General features: G+C 36.7%; 3 protein-coding genes and 1 long non-coding RNA gene across 7 annotated transcripts in view; 2 read left to right on the top strand and 2 right to left on the bottom strand.

Moving 5' to 3' along the window:
* Window positions 1–214, top strand: part of LOC140963043 (uncharacterized) — a 3,032-nt gene extending 2,818 nt beyond the window's left edge. Inside the window, exon 3 of the long non-coding RNA XR_012172650.1 lies at window positions 86–214. This is a non-coding gene — a long non-coding RNA (uncharacterized lncRNA). The remainder of the gene's footprint in view (window positions 1–85) is intronic.
* Window positions 215–223: 9 nt separating this feature from the next.
* LOC140963042 (phosphoribosylamine--glycine ligase-like) lies at window positions 224–3,920 on the bottom strand. Its single transcript, XM_073422256.1, has 4 exons — window positions 3,402–3,920; window positions 2,228–2,601; window positions 1,440–1,970; window positions 224–912 (listed from the first exon to the last, which is right to left on the bottom strand). The coding sequence occupies exons 1-4, from the start codon at window positions 3,688–3,690 to the stop codon at window positions 496–498; spliced, it is 1,611 nt and encodes a 536-aa protein (XP_073278357.1). The 5' UTR covers window positions 3,691–3,920; the 3' UTR covers window positions 224–495.
* Window positions 3,921–4,666: 746 nt separating this feature from the next.
* Window positions 4,667–10,154, top strand: LOC140963040 (uncharacterized). The gene is made up of 5 exons (XM_073422254.1): window positions 4,667–5,646; window positions 7,241–7,379; window positions 7,447–8,430; window positions 9,028–9,468; window positions 9,883–10,154. The coding sequence occupies exons 1-4, from the start codon at window positions 4,760–4,762 to the stop codon at window positions 9,421–9,423; spliced, it is 2,406 nt and encodes an 801-aa protein (XP_073278355.1). The 5' UTR covers window positions 4,667–4,759; the 3' UTR covers window positions 9,424–9,468; window positions 9,883–10,154.
* Window positions 10,155–11,223: 1,069 nt separating this feature from the next.
* LOC140962737 (potassium transporter 7-like) lies at window positions 11,224–17,742 on the bottom strand. 4 transcript variants are annotated; one of them, XM_073421699.1, is made up of 10 exons: window positions 17,274–17,742; window positions 16,390–16,618; window positions 16,047–16,295; window positions 15,855–15,905; window positions 15,144–15,404; window positions 14,465–14,517; window positions 14,231–14,345; window positions 13,724–13,978; window positions 12,429–12,951; window positions 11,224–11,898 (listed from the first exon to the last, which is right to left on the bottom strand). In XM_073421699.1, exons 1-10 carry the CDS (start codon window positions 17,532–17,534, stop codon window positions 11,361–11,363), a joined length of 2,535 nt encoding a protein of 844 aa, XP_073277800.1. In that variant the 5' UTR covers window positions 17,535–17,742; the 3' UTR covers window positions 11,224–11,360. The 4 variants fall into 4 exon arrangements, with proteins under 4 accessions (XP_073277800.1, XP_073277799.1, XP_073277801.1 ...); XM_073421698.1 differs by having other exon boundaries at window positions 16,390–16,624; window positions 17,274–17,741; XM_073421700.1 differs by having other exon boundaries at window positions 16,390–16,682; window positions 17,274–17,508.
* Between the last annotated feature and the right edge of the window lie 808 nt (window positions 17,743–18,550).

The raw sequence follows: 18,550 nt of genomic DNA, 5'->3' as shown, positions 1-18,550 counted from the left end.
TTTTTTTTTTTTTTTTTTTTTTTTTTTTTTTTTTTTTTTTTTTTTTTGTGACGGGAGTATACTGGTCAAATATGCATATTTGTAGACAGAATTCAGCAGTAGGATAATTTACAACGCATCACACACAGGAAACGCATGCCTCTCGGTCCCTTGTCTACATATAACATGAGGTAAGTCATTATTTAGACATATGAACCGACAACACGTTATAGTCTCTACAACATTTCTTTCACGCTGAAGGATTATTCCAATCTTATGTTACAAACAAAAAGTAACCAAACAAAAGAAATCGTTCGAACGTCTGTGTAGCTACCAAATGTCAAGCAAGAAAATTTAGCATCACTTGAAGCAGATCCTTCATATCTTTAAATCGGAACGACTGTGGATCTTCAATGTAGAACTCACCTCATCAATATTCAATACCTTCTGATTTTGAGGAAAAAAATTGTTGGCCAATCTCTCACAAAATTTTGTGTCGTGACAGTAAAGTAGTTTTCAAGTTTCTGTCACATATTGCTTTCTAGGCAGAGCTCGCCATCCAATATCTCGCCTGTAGAACCCTTCTGGCCAGTTAATTTGCTCGACGGCTTGGTACGCTAAATCCCGTGCCTCGTTGAGATCGATCCCTTTAGCAGTGACACCAAGAACACGCCCACCTGTGGAAATGAAGTTGCCATTGGAGTCGAAAGCAGTACCAGCATGGAAAACTTTGACAGCTGAGGCTACTTGTTCTGCTTCTTCGAGGTTTCGGATTACTGTCCCCTTTTTGTAGCTTCCAGGATACCCTTCACTTGCCATGACCACAACCATGGCTGAGCCAGGGGACCATTCGAGGGATAAGCCACTTAGCTTTCCACTGCAAGCTGCAAGTAGAACTTGTATCAGATCAGACTCTAAACGAACCATCAGTACCTGCAAATCATGAAAGGGCCAGAAGTGAGATATCTTGGTAAATTTGATGGAAGTGTGAATCATTAGGAGAAAAAAGGACTTGATAGCTTAGGCAATTAGGAAACTGTATACAAAGAAAAGCTTTCTAATGGTTCCATCAACAATCAAATTTTTAAATCACGCAACAACGAAATGAAATGATTTCACAAAATATAGAATCCTCGAAGACAAAAAACAACGTAAGGAATAAAAACTATAGAGTGAGAAATCATAATGTAAATGACAAGCTCAAACCAATACCAACTCAGGAAACCAGGGCAAGGAAATCAAATTCCTTAACAAGCCACACAAGCAGTCATGTCTCCCTAAACCAACGTAAGAGGCCACATGGCCGGCGATTTATTCACACACACTTTTTTCAAGATCTTCAAACAATTTCCAGTGATTATTGGGCACACAAAAAGCACAAGTCATTTCACATATAATTTCCATAGAGTTGGAGTAACTTAAATCAGAGGACATCCAAAAAGAATCCAACCAGGACTAACCTGGCACTCCGGATCTCCAAACCGAACATTATATTCGATCAGCTTCGGTAATCCAGACTTCTTCTCGATCATAAGCCCGGCATATAGAACACCCACAAATTTGCAGCCTTCTGCAGCCATTCCCTTCACCGTAGGAAGAATTATAGATTTCATAACAACAGATTCGAGTTCTTTTGTTAAGATAGGGGCTGGAGAGTATGCACCCATTCCACCAGTATTAGGCCCGGTGTCCCCAACACCAACTCGTTTATGATCCTGAGCAGATTCTAAAGGTATGGCATTTTCTCCATCTACTATAGCAAAGAACGATGCTTCTTCTCCTTCCAGATACTCTTCAATAATGACACGATAACCAGCAGATCCAAAAACGTTTTTCACAAGCATCAGGTCGACGGCTTCAAATGCTTCCTCTAATGTCATCGCAATAATAACTCCTTTTCCTGCCGCTAAGCCATCTGCTTTTACAACAATGGGGGCACCTTCATTTTTTATATATTCTTTTGCAGCCGACGGATCTGTAAAAGTTTGATACTGCAAAATCACAGCAGATAGGGTAAGAGCACAATAGGTAGCAAAAAATTAAGCATAGTTATTAAAGGCACACATTTGGCCTTTAGCCTAGGCTCAATGCCCAAGTCAGGGGTATGACTTATCAAAGCTTTGCAAACTGAGTAATTATATTTCACAATTTAGATGTATGAGAAAATATATCATATAAATTAATTTATAAGCCATAAACACTGTTTGATGCAAAAGATTAGACTCCACATCCTTATGGATTTTAATACCTTGGCAGTTGGAATTGCATATTTGTCACATAAACGTTTCATGAAGTCTTTCGACCCTTCTAAGGCAGCAGCCTCGGAAGAGGGGCCGAAGGTAGGAATACCAGCTTTAACAAGATCATTAGCAAGACCAGAAACAAGAGGCGCCTCTGGTCCCACCACAACCAATCCAACTCCCCATTCACGGCAAAAGGCAATCACTGATGAGCTGGAAGAGATATCAAGGTCATCTATACAAGTTGCATCACCCGAATTAGATATTCCGGCATTCCCAGGTGCACAAAACACAGCATCACAGAACGGAGAACGTTTCAGGGCATAACAAAGTGAGTGCTCCCTGCCACCTCCTCCGATAACCAACACAACCACTCTTTCCTCTGCAATGCCAATGGCAAATAGCATGCGTTAACCAAAAACATATGTATACAAAATCAGTACTCTTGTTTATCCATTAAAAATTAACAGGCTACCAACAAAGATGGTCAAATCGCCCAACGTCCATGTAGCACGCTAAGTGCAGTTTGTTTCTCATGGCAGATAAAAATCAAAACTGTAAATATTTTTCATAATTCCTACGATGTCATTGGTGTTCATCAGCATAAACGAATCGATTTAGAGATCAACATATTATTTCTTAGATAGAAACTCCCATGAAAGTTCAGTGTGAATCTTTGGGCACTGGGTATGAGATTTATGAACAATATCTAATAATTGGTCTTATTTATCTTCATAGAGAAAACAAAGAGGTCTCGTGCCTCTCCATATCTTACTTAAACTGAGCAACTCCATGAGACCAATTGAAATTTGTTTCCCTTCAACTTGCTTGTAGTTCCAGATTTTCAAAATATGCGTGGCAGCAACCACAACGAAAACAAAAATACGTGTTGCATATATGTTACAATGAACTAAAATTAGTACTCGTTTTTCAAAACGAGTTTACACAATTGATGAGATGATCTTGTTTTGGGAGGGTTATACTTAATTTCTTGGAAAAACAAACATATCTGCATAACATGAAAAAATATTTTATTTATCATATTTTCGATCCATATTTTAACCAATAACATAAAATTCCTCACAGCAATACAAAAAATCCTCAACAGCATTATTAGAGAACCATGTAAATACACACACGGGAAAAAAAATACAAGACTAAAAGCAAAGATCATTATTGTACCAGAAGGAGAGAAGACCCCATTATTGGAAGCAAGACTAACAAATGCAGGCGTAGCTGATGGACGATAACCGCCGTCTCCAGCGTTAAAGCCGCCACGGCCATAACTCCACAGAACTTTAACAGAATTACCAAAATCATGCTTCACAAAACTCCCACCAGTTGTCCGGACATTAGAACAAAAACGGCTGATAAACTTTGGCGTCAGATTAAATAGATGACTGTGGAAGTCCAAGTATGGAAGACTGCCGTATCTAGCCGCCGACGAGCTGAGTGAAACTTTGAAAGCCATGGTTTTTGTCTTACGGCGATAATTCGTCTCAAGAAATCAAGAAGAAGAAAAAAGAAAGAAAGCTTATTGTTACAATATTACCCCAGTTGGGATTCAAAGAATTTGGACAAATTTCAGACAAACGAGGGGTAGAACATATAAACAAACCAAGATAACAAAAGACTTGACACTGAGTAGGTGTTTTTCAAGGCAAAACCTTGGGCTTTGATTGTTAAAGATTCAAGACTACAAATTGCATTTGTTATTTTCATGAACAAAATAATATTACTCTTACTTTTTTGTCTTCAAAAAAAAGTGTACAATTTTCTTATATACAATCAAAGTCGAAATGAATTGTATCTGTTATTTTTAAGAACAAAGTAATATTACCCTTGTTTTTTGTCTTTTAAAAAAATAATATATAATTTTCTTATATACAATCAGAGACGAATTTTTTTTTAAATCTAATCTAACTAAAATAATTGAATTTGAGCTTAAAACCACATCATTTTTGGGTCTCACAATTCCCATTAGGCCAAAAAATCCTTGGCATGAGTACATTTTTTGCACTTTGCAAGCTAATTTACATATTTTTCGATAGGCCAAATGACATTTTTGAATACATATTGCAAATAATAAGCATTTTTTAAATTAAAAAAAATCATAGATTAAAATACACAGATTTTATTTGGCCGATAATCACGTTCTATAAAATGACAAATGTTTTAATAAAAACAAAAAACTAATAATTGTTGTTTTATTTTTCATTCAAGTAATCCAAAATATCAAATTCCTTCATCTTTTTTCCCATTAACTAATAACCTTTTTTAACTTGATTTAAAACAATTAATTTTATCACAAATTTATTAGTTATATACTTATATATGGTATATTTTTGGGGAAAATGGAAAATAATAATGTTTTATGAAATTATTTTATATAATTAATTATTATCAATTATCAAATATGAATCATCAATTATGATCATACTTTAAATACGGTGTCGTTTGAGGAATCCAGTGATCCTACGAAGTGGTTCCTCCATTTTCCTTTACTGTGAATGGTTTTCACTGTTAACGCCGGCCGATAAATGGCTACTGTTGCCTCAGCCGAACCACCGCCACCTCCACGGTACTCAACCTCCGGCGGGGATGCTAGTGTAAAGGTGGAAGCTTTGAAGTGCATAGACGTCTCAAGGCTCTCCCAATTGGAACTGCAAGCTCTCTCTCTTTGCTCCGCTTCCTTCTTCGACCTAAGCAGTACGGACGATGTTGTTTCTCCCCAACTCGATCGCTCGCTCTTCAACGAGTCCGCCGGCAGCCGCCGACAGACCTACTCGCGCCTCCTGCACCGTTCTCACTTCCGACTCCCCGGCCCACACCCATCCCTTAAACCACCCCGCGATCCCCACCCCTCCTCCGACCCCGTGAACCACTCCATAACCCACTACCTGAAGCACTTTGTGAATGGCAACCACAATCCTCCCCCACCTGCTCCGCCTCCGGCTCCTCCTCCGCAGGCGGAGGCGATGCTGTCGGTGACGCAGGACTCCCAGCAATCACGTTTTCAAGGATTACAAGAAAATCTGAAGATCAAACTCCATGCAGCGGAGAAGAAGCGAAAAAGGGCGATAAAAAACAAGAATTTGAACAGAAAAGGTTTCTTGGAGAGTGGCATTGGTGGTGAGCTGCAAAAAGTGAATAGTAAGGGAGACCTGGTGAATTTGGACGAACTGGAGAAGAATGGTGACGAATTGTTCGCCCAAGAATTGAGGAGCAGGACTGCGGGATTGGTAACCGAGGAGGATGTTTTAGGGTTTTTGTGGAGTTTGGAGGGGCAATGGTGTAGCACTAGAAAGAAGAGGAAGTATGTTGATGCAGGTATGTTTGGAGATGCATTGCCCATTGACTGGAAGCTCTTGCTTGGAATCAGGAGGCGAGATTTCCGCCCCTCCATCTATTGCCGAAGATGCATAAGGTTGCAGAATTTCGCGTTTTTTTCCCAATATTTTTCATAACGTTAGAAAATCTATGTTTACTTTCATGATTATATTTATCAGATTCTCTGCGCTATTTTGTCGCTGTAGTGTTCACGAGCCTACTACCACTGACTAAGTGATCAATGTATTTATCTAAAATGATATATATGAGTTGACAAAATTGAAAGATCAAATCCGGAGCAATTGATGAATAAGAAAGGAACTTTTGTTTATCATCATTCAGGTGGATGTTGGATAAAAAAGAATTTGATGCTAGGATTTCTAAACCAAAAGGATGGTTTGCTAATGAACAAATTTTCGATGAACAAGGAAAATGGCACTGTGCAATGCCCCGGACATGATATATTTAGGCTGTGAAGAGATTAACAGTCTCTTCCAAGGGTAGTAAGCACAAAAGCTCCACTGTTTGCACTTGAGGCTCTGTAACCAATGAATGGATCAATGTGTAGCACGTATGTTTGATGCTGGAATTGGGAGTTAATGGATTTAACGCACATCGAAGTTTACTGTGCAGTGCATATATATCGAGAGATGGACATTTTTGGTTTGTGCGACAGTATAGAAAATACACATTTGAAGCATTGTTGTTCATTGTGTATAACTTAGCAAGTTTCTTCGTTTTCTTGATTTTTTCAGGTGAATATGTGACAATGTTACTTTGTAATGCCTTTCGGTGTTAACTGTAGTTCTGCCGGTTCCTGGTGGGTTTGTTTTTATTTCCCACCTTACTCATGAATATATAATACGAAGAGCTTCTCTTTCTCAGTATAAAATCTACCAATTTTACATATGTGGAACAATTGAGATAGCTTTCAATACAACATAGAGCTCTGCCCTTACCTTCTGGCTGTCCTAATGAGTTCATTGCCTTCTAAACATCCAGTATATTTGGAAGTTCTTGAATTGCATTTGATGTATGCTCTAAGAACAAATAAATGACCTCGATGTTGCAATAGTTTTATTTTTATTTTCTGACCTATAGGAATTTTCATTAGTGGAATCTGATTAATAGCCGGCCCCGCTTTTGAGAAGAGAAATAATACATGTCTAGCTAGTCATTTTGTATCTTTCCCTAATGTTTCTAAAATTTATATTAGGAGTGTTGAGCCTTCTGGTTATTCCATGGTCAAGAGTTTATATTCTTCAGGTATCCTACATTTGTATCTGTTAGGTTTTTTCCCCTCTGACAAATATCTAACTCTGGTTGCAATGCCAGATAATAAACCTGATATTGTTTACTATTACAGCTCAGCTCTAGGAACGTTTCTTTCAATTTGTTGCCAATGCGGCTACTGGGATTTGTGATATTAGTTTGTTTCTGGATATCAATGCACAATGGTTAGGAAATGTGAATTAGTGATTGATTGTTCAGATTTGTTACTGCTGTGATTAGGCTAAAGCTGAATACACTTCTTGAAAACCAGTTAGGCAGTTACCTTGTTGTCTGGCAAACAGTTCCCTTTTTCACCCCTTGTATTCATATTTTCCTTTTTTTCTTTGATTCCTTGTTTTCTTAAATTATTACTAGTTTTAACCCGTTTATCTGCTCTTCCCCAAAAAAAAAAACCACAGCCCTACTGGACAACAATTTTTTTCATGCCAGGAGGCTGCATCCTTTCTGAAATCCTATTTTGGGAGTAGTGATGCAGATCGTTCAAGGGATCAGAAGACTTTTAGCATTCAGCAGGCATCTGTCAAGTCAACTGCACAGGTAAGCACTTGGTGTTTATCATCTTCTTTCTTAATTTGTGAAATGAAACTAATTTGGTATGCAACAGAATGTACATTCTGCTGTCAAAAAGGGTGCTACATGTCATGACGTGCCACCGCATTCTACTTTGGATAGAGCCTCATCTGGTGCACATGAGAATAATGAATGCTCAAAGAGCATAGAAAACCTTCCTGAAGTTCAAGTTCAGGACATAATTGAATGTGCCAAATGCAAGTTGACTTTTGATGAGAAGAATGTGTACTTGCAGCATCTGTTTGCATTCCACCAAAAGACAACGAAAAGGTGCAGAATTGGGACTCCTGTTGGGGAAGGAGTGATCATCAAAGATGGGAAATATGAATGTCAGTTCTGTCACAAGGTTTTTGAAGAAAGACGAAGTTATAATGGCCATGTTGGCGTCCATGTGAGGAATTCTGGGAAAAATTCCAGTGAAATAACTTCTCCTCCAAGCATCCAGAAGAATGAAAAATCTTCATCGCAGGAGGCATTGCTTCCAAGGACATCAAAAATGGAGGCTTTAATTGAAATAGCCCAAAGTTCAATATATGAAATCCCAAAAGTTGAAACTTGTGAACAAACCACAAAAGATCTTCCTCCTGTCGCATTTAACTTGGAAGAAACTCCAGTTGCCTGTGGTAGTCATGAATTAAATTTGTTTTCAGCTCCTGTAGTACAGGAAGAAAATAAGGTTGACAGATCTGCTTACATAGACTTGAATGCACATGGTAGCATATCCATGATGGATACCGATAGTATGGTGATCAATGATTACACTTCAAATATGGACATTAAAATTGATGACAAGTGCGTAAATGACTCGGAATATATTGGGTCACATGACATTGATAAATATGGAAACAGAAATTTGGAGATGAATTTTGGTAATGCATGTTCAAATCCAAGTAATGGTCATCTAGAAGATGCTCATGGATTAACTGTTGGAGAAATTGGTTTTCCAAGTGCAAGTGCTTCTGTGCCCTTGACTCAATCATTTCAGTTCTTCCCTTCCTTGGACTCTATGTCAAATAAGGTGAATAATTAGCTTATAATTTTTCTTTTGTTTTCGTTGGGTGGGGGTAATAATTTCATAGGTACCTGGACTCAATTGTCGCATACATAAAATTGATATTAAGTCTGGTAGACTGGTGTCCACTACTTTCTTTTGGCAGCTAGTTAGCCAATAAATAATGTGTAGTTGAGATGCTTGGAAGGGGAACAATCTCACGCTTTGTCATGTCCATGATTTGTGATGATGGAAGTGCTTGAAATCAAATTCATTATTAGAATTAAGAAAACGTAACACTTCTTGATCTTGTTTGCGTGATTAAAATTTTTTGACAAACTTTATTTTCGCTGCTCCAAGATTACAGGTGCTGAAAATCTCTCTACTATTTGGAAACTGGTATCTTATTATATTTGTCTTGTCAATTATAAAAAATGCATCCTATTTGTTGTGACTCTCTAAATGCCAGTAAGCTCAACTCTGTACATGCACTCAAAATATCATTTCCGGGATTAAGCAAAATCATCCATTTTCTTGTCTCATCATACAAGTGTAGCACTTTTTTCCTGCTTAATTGATCTGGCATTGTGCTAATAAGTTCTATTTAAAATGCAATAACTGCAGGTAGAACATGAATTTTCTTTGGTTGGTCAGAAGCTTGGGAATGCTACAGAATTTGAGGAGCTGAGGTTTGATGACCTGGAACCCTTTAAGTACGGTTTTATGAATGGAGAAGAGTTGCAATCTTTGTCCGGAAGCTCCATGAACTTAGGAAATATGGCTGGGATTGTTGATGGGTTTAATTCCTCAGTTACGTTTGGTTCGGAGGACGTTACGTTTAATGCACTAGATGTAAATCAGCTGACAACTGTGTGTGTATGGTGCAGAGCAGAGTTCAAACTTGACAGTGTTGAATCAGAAGCTCCATCAGAATCCATTGGCTATATGTGTCCAACTTGCAAGGATAAAATCTCTGGGCACTTAGATGGTGGTCTCTCCATGAATCCTCATGGTTTCTGATTCTGGTATTACTGACTTATCAGCTTCTGCTCTCGAAGTCAAAAGGTAATTGTTCCCATTTGGTGTAAAAGGTAAAAGATTACGTAGAAATAGACTACATGGGTAGTTGAGTGAAGTTGCTAATGTTGCAAGATGGGTTGTCCTTGCTTAAAATTTGATGGAATTCTGTGAGATGTTGGAACTGATGGCATGACCAATTTTTTTTTTCAGGTTTAATTGTCTGTGTCTTTTCATATTCTTATAAGTTGGTTCACTTTCATGTAGTGCATCTTATGTTTTTCCGTTCTTCATACAAACGATGAAGATTTCTCACGTCCCAAACTATCACAATTTGTAATTTCTTCTTAAATACATTATAAGACTTTCCATGTGCTTTTTCTGATAACCTTCCAAGAAATCCGTCCGTTATCACTTTTCAAGGCCATATCAATGATTTGCAGTTGTTGTTCTTTATTGCAGTGCCACATATTCTGGGGAATGATTTCCAGTCTTGTTGGAGAACTGCAGTTAATCTTGTGTCGAAAAAAGGCCCTTCTCAGTTTTTGTATGTGTGGCTTGCTAAGTTGTGCGGATCACCCCGTGTATTGCATTAGGAGTTAATGTATCTGTCATAGACTCGTATTTTTATGCACAAAGTCTCTCACACTCTCGTCCAATGCCTTTTCTATAAGCTCCATATTTGTGACGGACTGTTGTTGGGTTATGAAGAAGAAAACTTGCGTATCATTTTATATCATATATTTTGCATGTGCATTTTAATTTTTGGTGCTTGCTGCATGTTCTCGTGCTCTTAATTTGTAGAAATATGGTGCAAAATCGAGATTTTATCATTTTATCAAGAGCTATGGCGGATGGTAACGTTACAAGTCAAATTTTTTATTCTATATAATGCTGGTAATGTTATAAGTCAAATCTTTTATTCTATATAATGCTTTGATCGTTTAGCATGTAGAGACAATTATTGCTAGGGGGTGATTTTTTTCTCAGTACATTGATTTGAGAAATATCGTAGGGTGGTGGCCTTGATTCGATGATTCCTAGTTCTAGTCCAAATTGTCTGGTGAAAAATGGTTTTTAGAGGGGTCCCTGGATCTCTTACGAAATTTTTTTTTTTTGTCTAAGATTAAAATATGTGGTATTTTGAGAACACCAACGAAATAAACATCCTCTTTCCCTGAAATTTTTTCTTTCAATATGAGTTTTAAATTATCACATTATTTTACAAGCTTCTTGGATTCTGGTTGAAACTATTTTATCCGTCATTATCTATTAGCTCTCCCATTTAGGTTAAGAATTGATTCCATAATATAAAGGCCTGGTTGTTTGCACAAACCAAATTGAGTTGATTGATGGCAATTTTTTTCAACTCGAACTCCTAAGCTCAAATTTTTAAATCAATTCGAAAATAAATAATAATATTTTTTAGATTGATAAAATAATAATAAATTTGATTACGAAAACAACTCTGAGTCGACTGTTTCGAATTCCATATTCCACACAGATGGAAAAGGTCACCGAGCCTTTCTTCACATGTTAGCAACTTTAACTTTTATTCGCTAACGTCAATGATATCTTTACGACAGACCTATATAATTTTCTTTTTAATTTTAACACCAATTCCAGTCGTATTTCAATTTTTGGGCTCTCACACTATATCCAAAATTCGCTCCACGAAGTTCACAAGAGTAGAAAACATATGCTCCTAGTGAATTTTTTCACACAGCGACCATCAAACGATTAATTTGATATATTCCATTCAAAAATAATAATTACATAACCACGATGACCAAAACAGGAGCATATCAAAAGCTACAAAATCTTGCAAATTTGTCCGTTAATGAGTTTCGAAATGAGTTGAAACCTGATCATAAAAAACCGACAGCTGAATATGTCAGCATGTTGTATTTATAGAGTGCAGGTTCGATTATAGTTTTACTTCATACCATATACGTCATGCCTACTTGTATCAGATGTGAGTGAGGAACGCTCAAATTCGCTGTTTCCCTCCGAGAGTTCTTTCTTAAGAAAGCATAGAAATAGTTGATGATAAGCTTTTTGATAAACCAGGAATCTTTCCTTGCCCTGATATTTCCATGACCAAGAAGATACACGAACCCGCTTTCCTTGGCTTTGCGTACGAAAGAAAGCTCTTTCTCAAGACTTTGCTCTGGGTCTATAGCAATTTCATCGGTAGACGGCTCTTGCTTAGACTCTTCTGATATGCTTGATTCGGAGATGAACTTGTTGGCATCCTTGAATTCGGCCAATAATGGGGCACCAAGTGAATAAACACTACCGTTGGGGGCTATTAAAATTCTTGAGAAAGAACGCTCTTCCTCAGAATCTGAGTCGTTGTCACCGTCACTCTCCAATGACCTTTCTTGAGCTTCCCGCCGAATGAACTTCTCAAGACTCTCGATCAGCAACTGCTCAAAGGTCTGGTGGTTTTCTTTGTGAACATCCTTGTAACCATATCTGTCAAAATATGAAATCCACCCATCACATCTACAGGCTGGCCAGCTTCTGCTATGTTAACATCTTAAATCGATGTAGACAACATTCCTCTTTTTAGATGCTTTTGTCCTATGAATAATGTGACGGGATGTACATATATGATGGTGTATCGTCATATAACATTTTTGTATTGCAGCACCCAATAGTTTATGGTAATCACCTAGAAGTTACACAAGAAGACCCCACGTGAAAAGCATACAGAAGGGTTACAACTTAGAGAAGACACAAGTACCTCCGTCAAGCCAAAAATAGAATATCATAAACTCTGGAAATGTGAAATCCTGACTGAAAAAATAAAAAGATGCTCTTCCTACGTCTTAGTACAATCAAACTGTCAAAGATATTTAAATATATGCAGAATCAACCATTGCAACGGCCTATCTCACTTGTCATATAGATTATATAAATGGATGCAAATTATCTTTACCTACTCCAGTCAATATGAGATTTAGTATATGCAACATATGGTACAACTGCAGGAGAAATGGTACCTGGCAATGCAACGAAACATGTGGTAGCTTTTAAGGCAGACTCGCCTAAACAGAAACCTTTCATTCTGAAGCACAACAGACACAGGAACATACTTTATACAGACAAATATGATCATCGAATGCACAGCAGGAAGAGCGGTAAGGAAACGTCCAAATATAGCCGGTACACCCTTTGCTAGTTCATTATAAAGCAGCCCAATGCCAGGAGCTCTGACAGTTCCAAGGTTGGGACCTAGGTCCCGCAATAAATCCATCGACATCTTTTGCTTTACCTCGGTTTCATACTTAAGCTTACTCCCATAGTTCCAAATGTACATTATAAAAAATATTACAATGGAAAATACCAGAATGATCCAACTACCATCCCCCACACTCCATAAAACCGACGAAAAGAATGTTAACTCCAACCCCAAGAAAAGTATAGCAAAACTCATAACAACAAAAATGTTAATCTGCCATATAAGAAGCATTACAAGAGTCACTAAGATTGTAGTCATCATCATGACTCCGAGTTCCGCAATGCCTGTCAAATAAGGAAATATAAGGTACCATAAAAATAGTTTATACTAGTCCGAACAATGTGTGTGTGTGTTTAAAAGGAATATGAAGTCAGATAAAATAGAAAGGTTTAGAAAATTATTTATACCAGAGTAGTACAAAGTCAGATATAATATAAATGATTCACTATTTTGCTTTCACTGATCACCAACGGTAATGTGAAATTACACTAATTTAAAGTTCGTTACATGTTAGTTCTCCATTATCAGATGGAATTAACTGCAATATGATATAAAGAGCGCCACTGCTATCAAATAGATTGACAAGGCAGGAAGTTTTTGAAAATTCATTTCATATACACATAACTTTTAGTATACTATTGTTACTAGTGCTAGTTTGGTTTGCCGGGGAGTGTTCAAACATTAAATTATTTAAATATGATACGTATGGATAACATGATTATATTTGGATGATGTAATGGTTTTAAATCAGCGTATAATTATTATACAGCATTTGAAAAAGAAGCTATTATTTAATAAGGGCCCAGCTTAATTAAAAAAATATTTCTGTTCTATAATTTTCTTGCATGTTAATCACATCAGGAACAGTTAGGACCCCAAGGCTCTACATACTGGCAGTTAACCAACAAACCATGGGGAAATTTACAAAATAGACCGAACTGTGGATTGTAATCAACAATAGAGGAAGCATCGGCCACACATCAAGGCAAATGAACAGAACAGCAAAGAATATGGTAAAAAGAAACCTCGACTGTATCGATAAGCTAAGAGACTAACCATATGCATTTCCAATCTCATAAATACTTGAGATATTGCATACTAAAATCAGGGTTAGAGCCAGCAGAAACCAATTCATGACCGGAATGTAAATTTGGCCCATGAATTTCCTTGAGGTGTGAATGATTTTCAGACGAGGAAAGCAACCAAGTGCTGTGGACTGTTTGATGCAAGAAAATGTAGCTGTAGTCATGGTCCTACTAGCAATCAATGCAGCTATGTTGGCTATGAAGAAGACAGGCCAGAAAGCTCCACCTGCAAAGAATTTGAATTAAGGCACTTCATTATTGGAGGTTATTTATCAACACACTTGTACTTCTTCCAAGAGCACATTGAAATACAGATATTAATATCAAGTATCAAAAATCAATAAACGATCGAGCAGGAAAGAGAACATTTATGATCATGGTAAGCAAATCTAAACAAGTGAAATGTCTCACATTCATTAAATTAAAGTTTTCATCATAAATAATCACAGTTGATAAAAAAAAAAAGAATCATACTTACTTGGAACAGAAGAGAAAAAGGCTTGCGTTGTATCAGCATGATTCTCCATCAGATAAGCAGCTTGACCCAGGTATCCCAGTAGAAGGCAAGGTAATACAAGAAATATAAAAGTAAGCTGCCACAAACATATTTACAAACTTGAATAAGAAAATAAAATTTCCAAAGAAAAAAAGACATTAAATCTTCTACATTCACCCAGAGAATAAAGATACGAATCAAACTCCAGCAGTTTACCTGCACTGATCTTACAGAAAAATAGCAAAGATCTGCAAACATTGCCTCAGAACCTGAGTCATAAAACTGATAATCAGAAATTAATCACACGCGTTTTTGTAACAACAAATATGTAAGCTATAGAGAGCAGTAAAAAGTGATACATTACTGATTATTTTTGAGAAACCAAGTTATTTAAACATGTAAATACGGGCTACATTCTAAGACAGTTCTTCTAAGGAGAGCATAAGCTGAATATGATAGCTTAATAACTGAAAGTTGATATACAGCTCTTTCAGAACAAAGTAAAGAGTCAAAAAGAGAATTTAGCACATATAAGCTGCTCTGAGGAGATTAGTAATAATGTCACATAACTAAAGCACGTGTAAACTCTTTCTAAGTTACTTCAGACTTTCCTTTATCACTTTTATTTTATATTACTTCTTATATTTAAACCATCCACATTAGAAATCCGGGGTCATTTCTGATGCTCACAACTGTGTGATGCTGATCACATTCGAGCAAACTGCTAAACTAATATAGAATATACATAGCAAACTGCAATACAAGAAAAAAATATAGGGTCAAATATGTGATTGTGAGAACTTAAAAGAATATATATTGAGAGAGAAAAGAATGGGCGAGACAAGACCATAGAACATGCCATTTATTACAGTCGACTGATTCCGAGAGAACATACCTGTTGCACAAAGAAGACAGCCTCCTAGGGAATACCAAGCCTTGGTTGAGTTGCGCTTGAAGAAATAATAGATATGAATTGGATTAAATGCCTTCAGAACACTGGTATCATACTTGACAAGGTTGTATATGCCAATGCCTCCAAGAGAACAAAACCATATGAACAAGGCAGGACCAACTACAATCCCAATTTTACTAGTTCCATACCTCTGTACACTGAACAAAATTATAAGAAATGCGACTGAGATCATCACTACATGATCTGCAATTCAGAAATCAGTTGTCAGCTAGACTACAAATTTGCATGCTTAATTTGCACTTATAGATGAACAAATTGTTCAAATTATGGAATAACCGTTTAAAAAGGCAACTGAAGTAATAGTCGATGCAATATAGAATCCATTAAGTATGAAGGATGTGATGATGGCAGTTTGGTGAATGCTATGGCCAACACTGATAATTTTGTTATTGATAAGCTCAGCATGTTTAGCCAGTATTGATGATCTAAGTTCAACTACTTACTTTTGGGGAAATGGTGGTTCTCAGTATTTCGAATCTCATATCATCTTAAGTTGACCAGGGAATTCAATCACGAAAAGAATACATTTCATGCAAAAAGATCATAATAAGTTCCAAATTTTCACCAACGTAAAAACAACATAACATAATTTGCAGATTTAGCTGAGTCCCAGTAGTTGAGTGGATCAATCACCTTGATTTACCCATGAGACTCCGATCTTTAAGCCGTCAACAGCAGAGATTACTGCACAAAAATTGTTGATAAATTTACCAAGTTCAATAAGCAAAAAAGTCTTTTTTGATTAAAAAGAGATCCTTTCTTGTCCTACCAAAGAAATCCAGCAGGAATAATAAAATATATCGAAATGGATCTGCTAAAAAGCACCTGACATTGCAGGTGTAACAACACCGTCAGCTATCACCATAGATGTACCAGCCAGGACCAACATCAAAAGAAGCCTTTTCAGTGTCAGAGAAGCTTCGAGTCTTTCCTTTATTTTTAGAGATCTCTCCAGTTCGGCTGATGGTACCTTAAGTCTAAAGCTTGATATACGAGCATCTGATGGAAGTTGGTTTGGCAAGAGACTAACTTTGGCATGTCTACAAATCAGGGAGTACAGAGCAAATGTACCACCTGCACCAATTGGGAAAATAACTTTGGTCATGCGTCCAGTTCATACGTAGATTATGTTTATATACATAAAGGCAAAAGCTCAGAAACTGTATACCTTCACCATCGTCATTCGCCCATAGAACAATAAGGATGTACTTAATCAGCGGAATCAAAATTAAGATGTACAAAACTAGGGATGATGCACCAAGAACATCTTCATTCCCGTTGACTGGAGCCTTGCTGAACGTCACACTAAAGGTATACAATGGACTAATCCCCACATCACCAAAAACAACTCCAAGTGTCTGAAAGGCCAATATGACTCTCCTGCCCATGGTGAAATCCTGCGACTGAAATTTTGAAATGAAGTACAAGCACCCATAGACATCTTTATTGATACTAGCAGAGCTGCCATGTTTATTTTCCAGCAAACACTTCTTAATGCAAAAAATTCAAAAAAAAATGCAAGGAGATAACAATTTTGCGGCCAATTAAGGCAGCATCATATCAGATATATGAAAAACATCAACTCCACACAACCATTTATGCTGCTAAATATTGTAGAATGTCTAAGACCAATACACTTTTCCATTCGTAATTTATTAGGCCATCTACTTCTCATTCACTGAGCTCGTCATGAAAAAATGGAGCAGAATATGAACTAATAGTGATAGACAGCACGGTCAGCTTTGAGCGACGACACAAATTTCCTTTATTCAACAGCCGTAAATTTTCTATCATTTGATCTTTCTGACTTTGGATATACCTCATGTCAACATCCGCAATACCTAATTGCCATTCACTTTTTTCCTTTGGACGATTTAAATGACATATAAATTTACTAAATTCTTGCCAGGGTTTATTTCAAGTTTAATATTTTCCTTGGTCGTTTATTACCGACACAACAACAGAGACACAACGATAGACAAAAACCAGGAAACTGCTCCGCACATTTTGAGCTATAGTAGATGAAGACTCGTGAAAATTTTAGAGTAATACCTCAAATTCATTCCTATGAACTCCGGGAATTTCTAGTGCTTCAACATCGAACGAATCGATCATAGGGCCCGTACGAATCAACCTCTGATCCGCATTATCCTCGTCATCGGAATACCGCTGGGGAGAACCCTCGCGGCCGTTGACGTAATCACATTCGTGATCGCTATCCAACCCTTCCTCGTCTTGATACACCCACCTCGACTCCATCGAATCCATAGAAGCTAGACCCACCTTGTCCCTCTCCGATCCCTCCTCCGCCATCCGTCTAACAAGTTATTGATTATCTACTGGCGCATATGTATGTACATTTTTCAAAATCTGCTCCTCGAAATGGGTCAGCGCGAGATTTTTGCAGTATTTAATCGCCAACTTTCACGAACGATAACTCCTATACGTGGAGTGAATGAACCCGAGGGGAGTGAATGATACGCCATGGGGTTCGTTCTAAAACAAGCTCTTCAAATTTTACCATTGTTTTTTCCTTTTTTTAATTTTTTTTTTACTATTATATCAAACAAAAAACCTCCCCAAATTTTTTGGTCAACCAAAATAATTATCAAAAAAAACTTATGTGAGACGATCTCATTGGTTAATTTTATGAAACTAATATTCTATATAAGTCATTCACGAAAAATATTACTTTTTATGTCAAATATATTAATTTTTATTGTAAATATGGACATGATTGATCTGTCTCACGAATAAAGATCCGTAAGATCATATTATGAAAGACCTACTCAATAATTATAAGTAATAAATATTAATAAGCATCAATGTAAGATACATATTCACAAGATAAAATAGTAATAAAAAACTGTCATTTTCTCCACCTATTTTTTCAAATCGTAATACATTTTTCTCCTACTAAATTCATTTAACTTCTATTTTTATGCTTTGTTTTTATTTTTTAATCTTCTTCTTTTGTACTGATTTTAAAAATATTAAAACAAGTATAGAAAATTCAATTAAATAATTCTGATTTTTTTGTCCAATTTATGCGTAAATTTTTTGTCTACAAACGCATAGCATGTGCCATTATTATTAGTGATAATAAAACACCTCATGTTAGCGGAGCATACCGGCTTATTCTACTATATAATGGGATATCATTTTTATACATGATATTCATATGATCACATGAACATCATATATTAAAAAATTGTGTAGCCTAAATCATGCAGATCAGTCGACTGTGTTTTTTGGATATTATCGATTCAATCTATCTATTTTATGTGTTTGGTCGGATCTAACCAATGTTAACATTTCTAAACTCATTA

Source organism: Primulina huaijiensis, chromosome 17 (genome assembly GCF_012295235.1).
Source record: "Primulina huaijiensis isolate GDHJ02 chromosome 17, ASM1229523v2, whole genome shotgun sequence".
NCBI classification, from domain to species: domain Eukaryota; kingdom Viridiplantae; phylum Streptophyta; class Magnoliopsida; order Lamiales; family Gesneriaceae; genus Primulina; species Primulina huaijiensis.
The sequence above is the reverse complement of the archived record's forward strand: the minus strand, read 5'-3'. Positions and strand labels throughout refer to the sequence as shown.

Bases quoted from the DNA above. Each gene is read 5' to 3' on its own strand.
- LOC140963042 (XM_073422256.1), bottom strand. From the start codon at position 3,690: ATGGCTTTCAAAGTTTCACTCAGCTCGTCGGCGGCTAGATACGGCAGT. The intron at 2,602-3,401 runs GTACAATAATGA...TTGGCATTGCAG, and splicing joins TGGGGTCTTCTCTCCTTCTG to AGGAAAGAGTGGTTGTGTTG. The intron at 913-1,439 runs GTTAGTCCTGGT...CATGATTTGCAG, and splicing joins TTGGAGATCCGGAGTGCCAG to GTACTGATGGTTCGTTTAGA.
- LOC140963040 (XM_073422254.1), top strand. From the start codon at position 4,760: ATGGCTACTGTTGCCTCAGCCGAACCACCGCCACCTCCACGGTACTCA. The intron at 5,647-7,240 runs GTTGCAGAATTT...AAAAAACCACAG, and splicing joins TATTGCCGAAGATGCATAAG to CCCTACTGGACAACAATTTT. The intron at 8,431-9,027 runs GTGAATAATTAG...CAATAACTGCAG, and splicing joins TGGACTCTATGTCAAATAAG to GTAGAACATGAATTTTCTTT.
- LOC140962737 (XM_073421698.1), bottom strand. From the start codon at position 17,534: ATGGCGGAGGAGGGATCGGAGAGGGACAAGGTGGGTCTAGCTTCTATG. The intron at 16,625-17,273 runs GTATTACTCTAA...TCAAAATTTCAG, and splicing joins TTCATAGGAATGAATTTGAG to TCGCAGGATTTCACCATGGG. The intron at 11,899-12,428 runs GTACCATTTCTC...ATATTTTGACAG, and splicing joins ATGTTTCGTTGCATTGCCAG to ATATGGTTACAAGGATGTTC.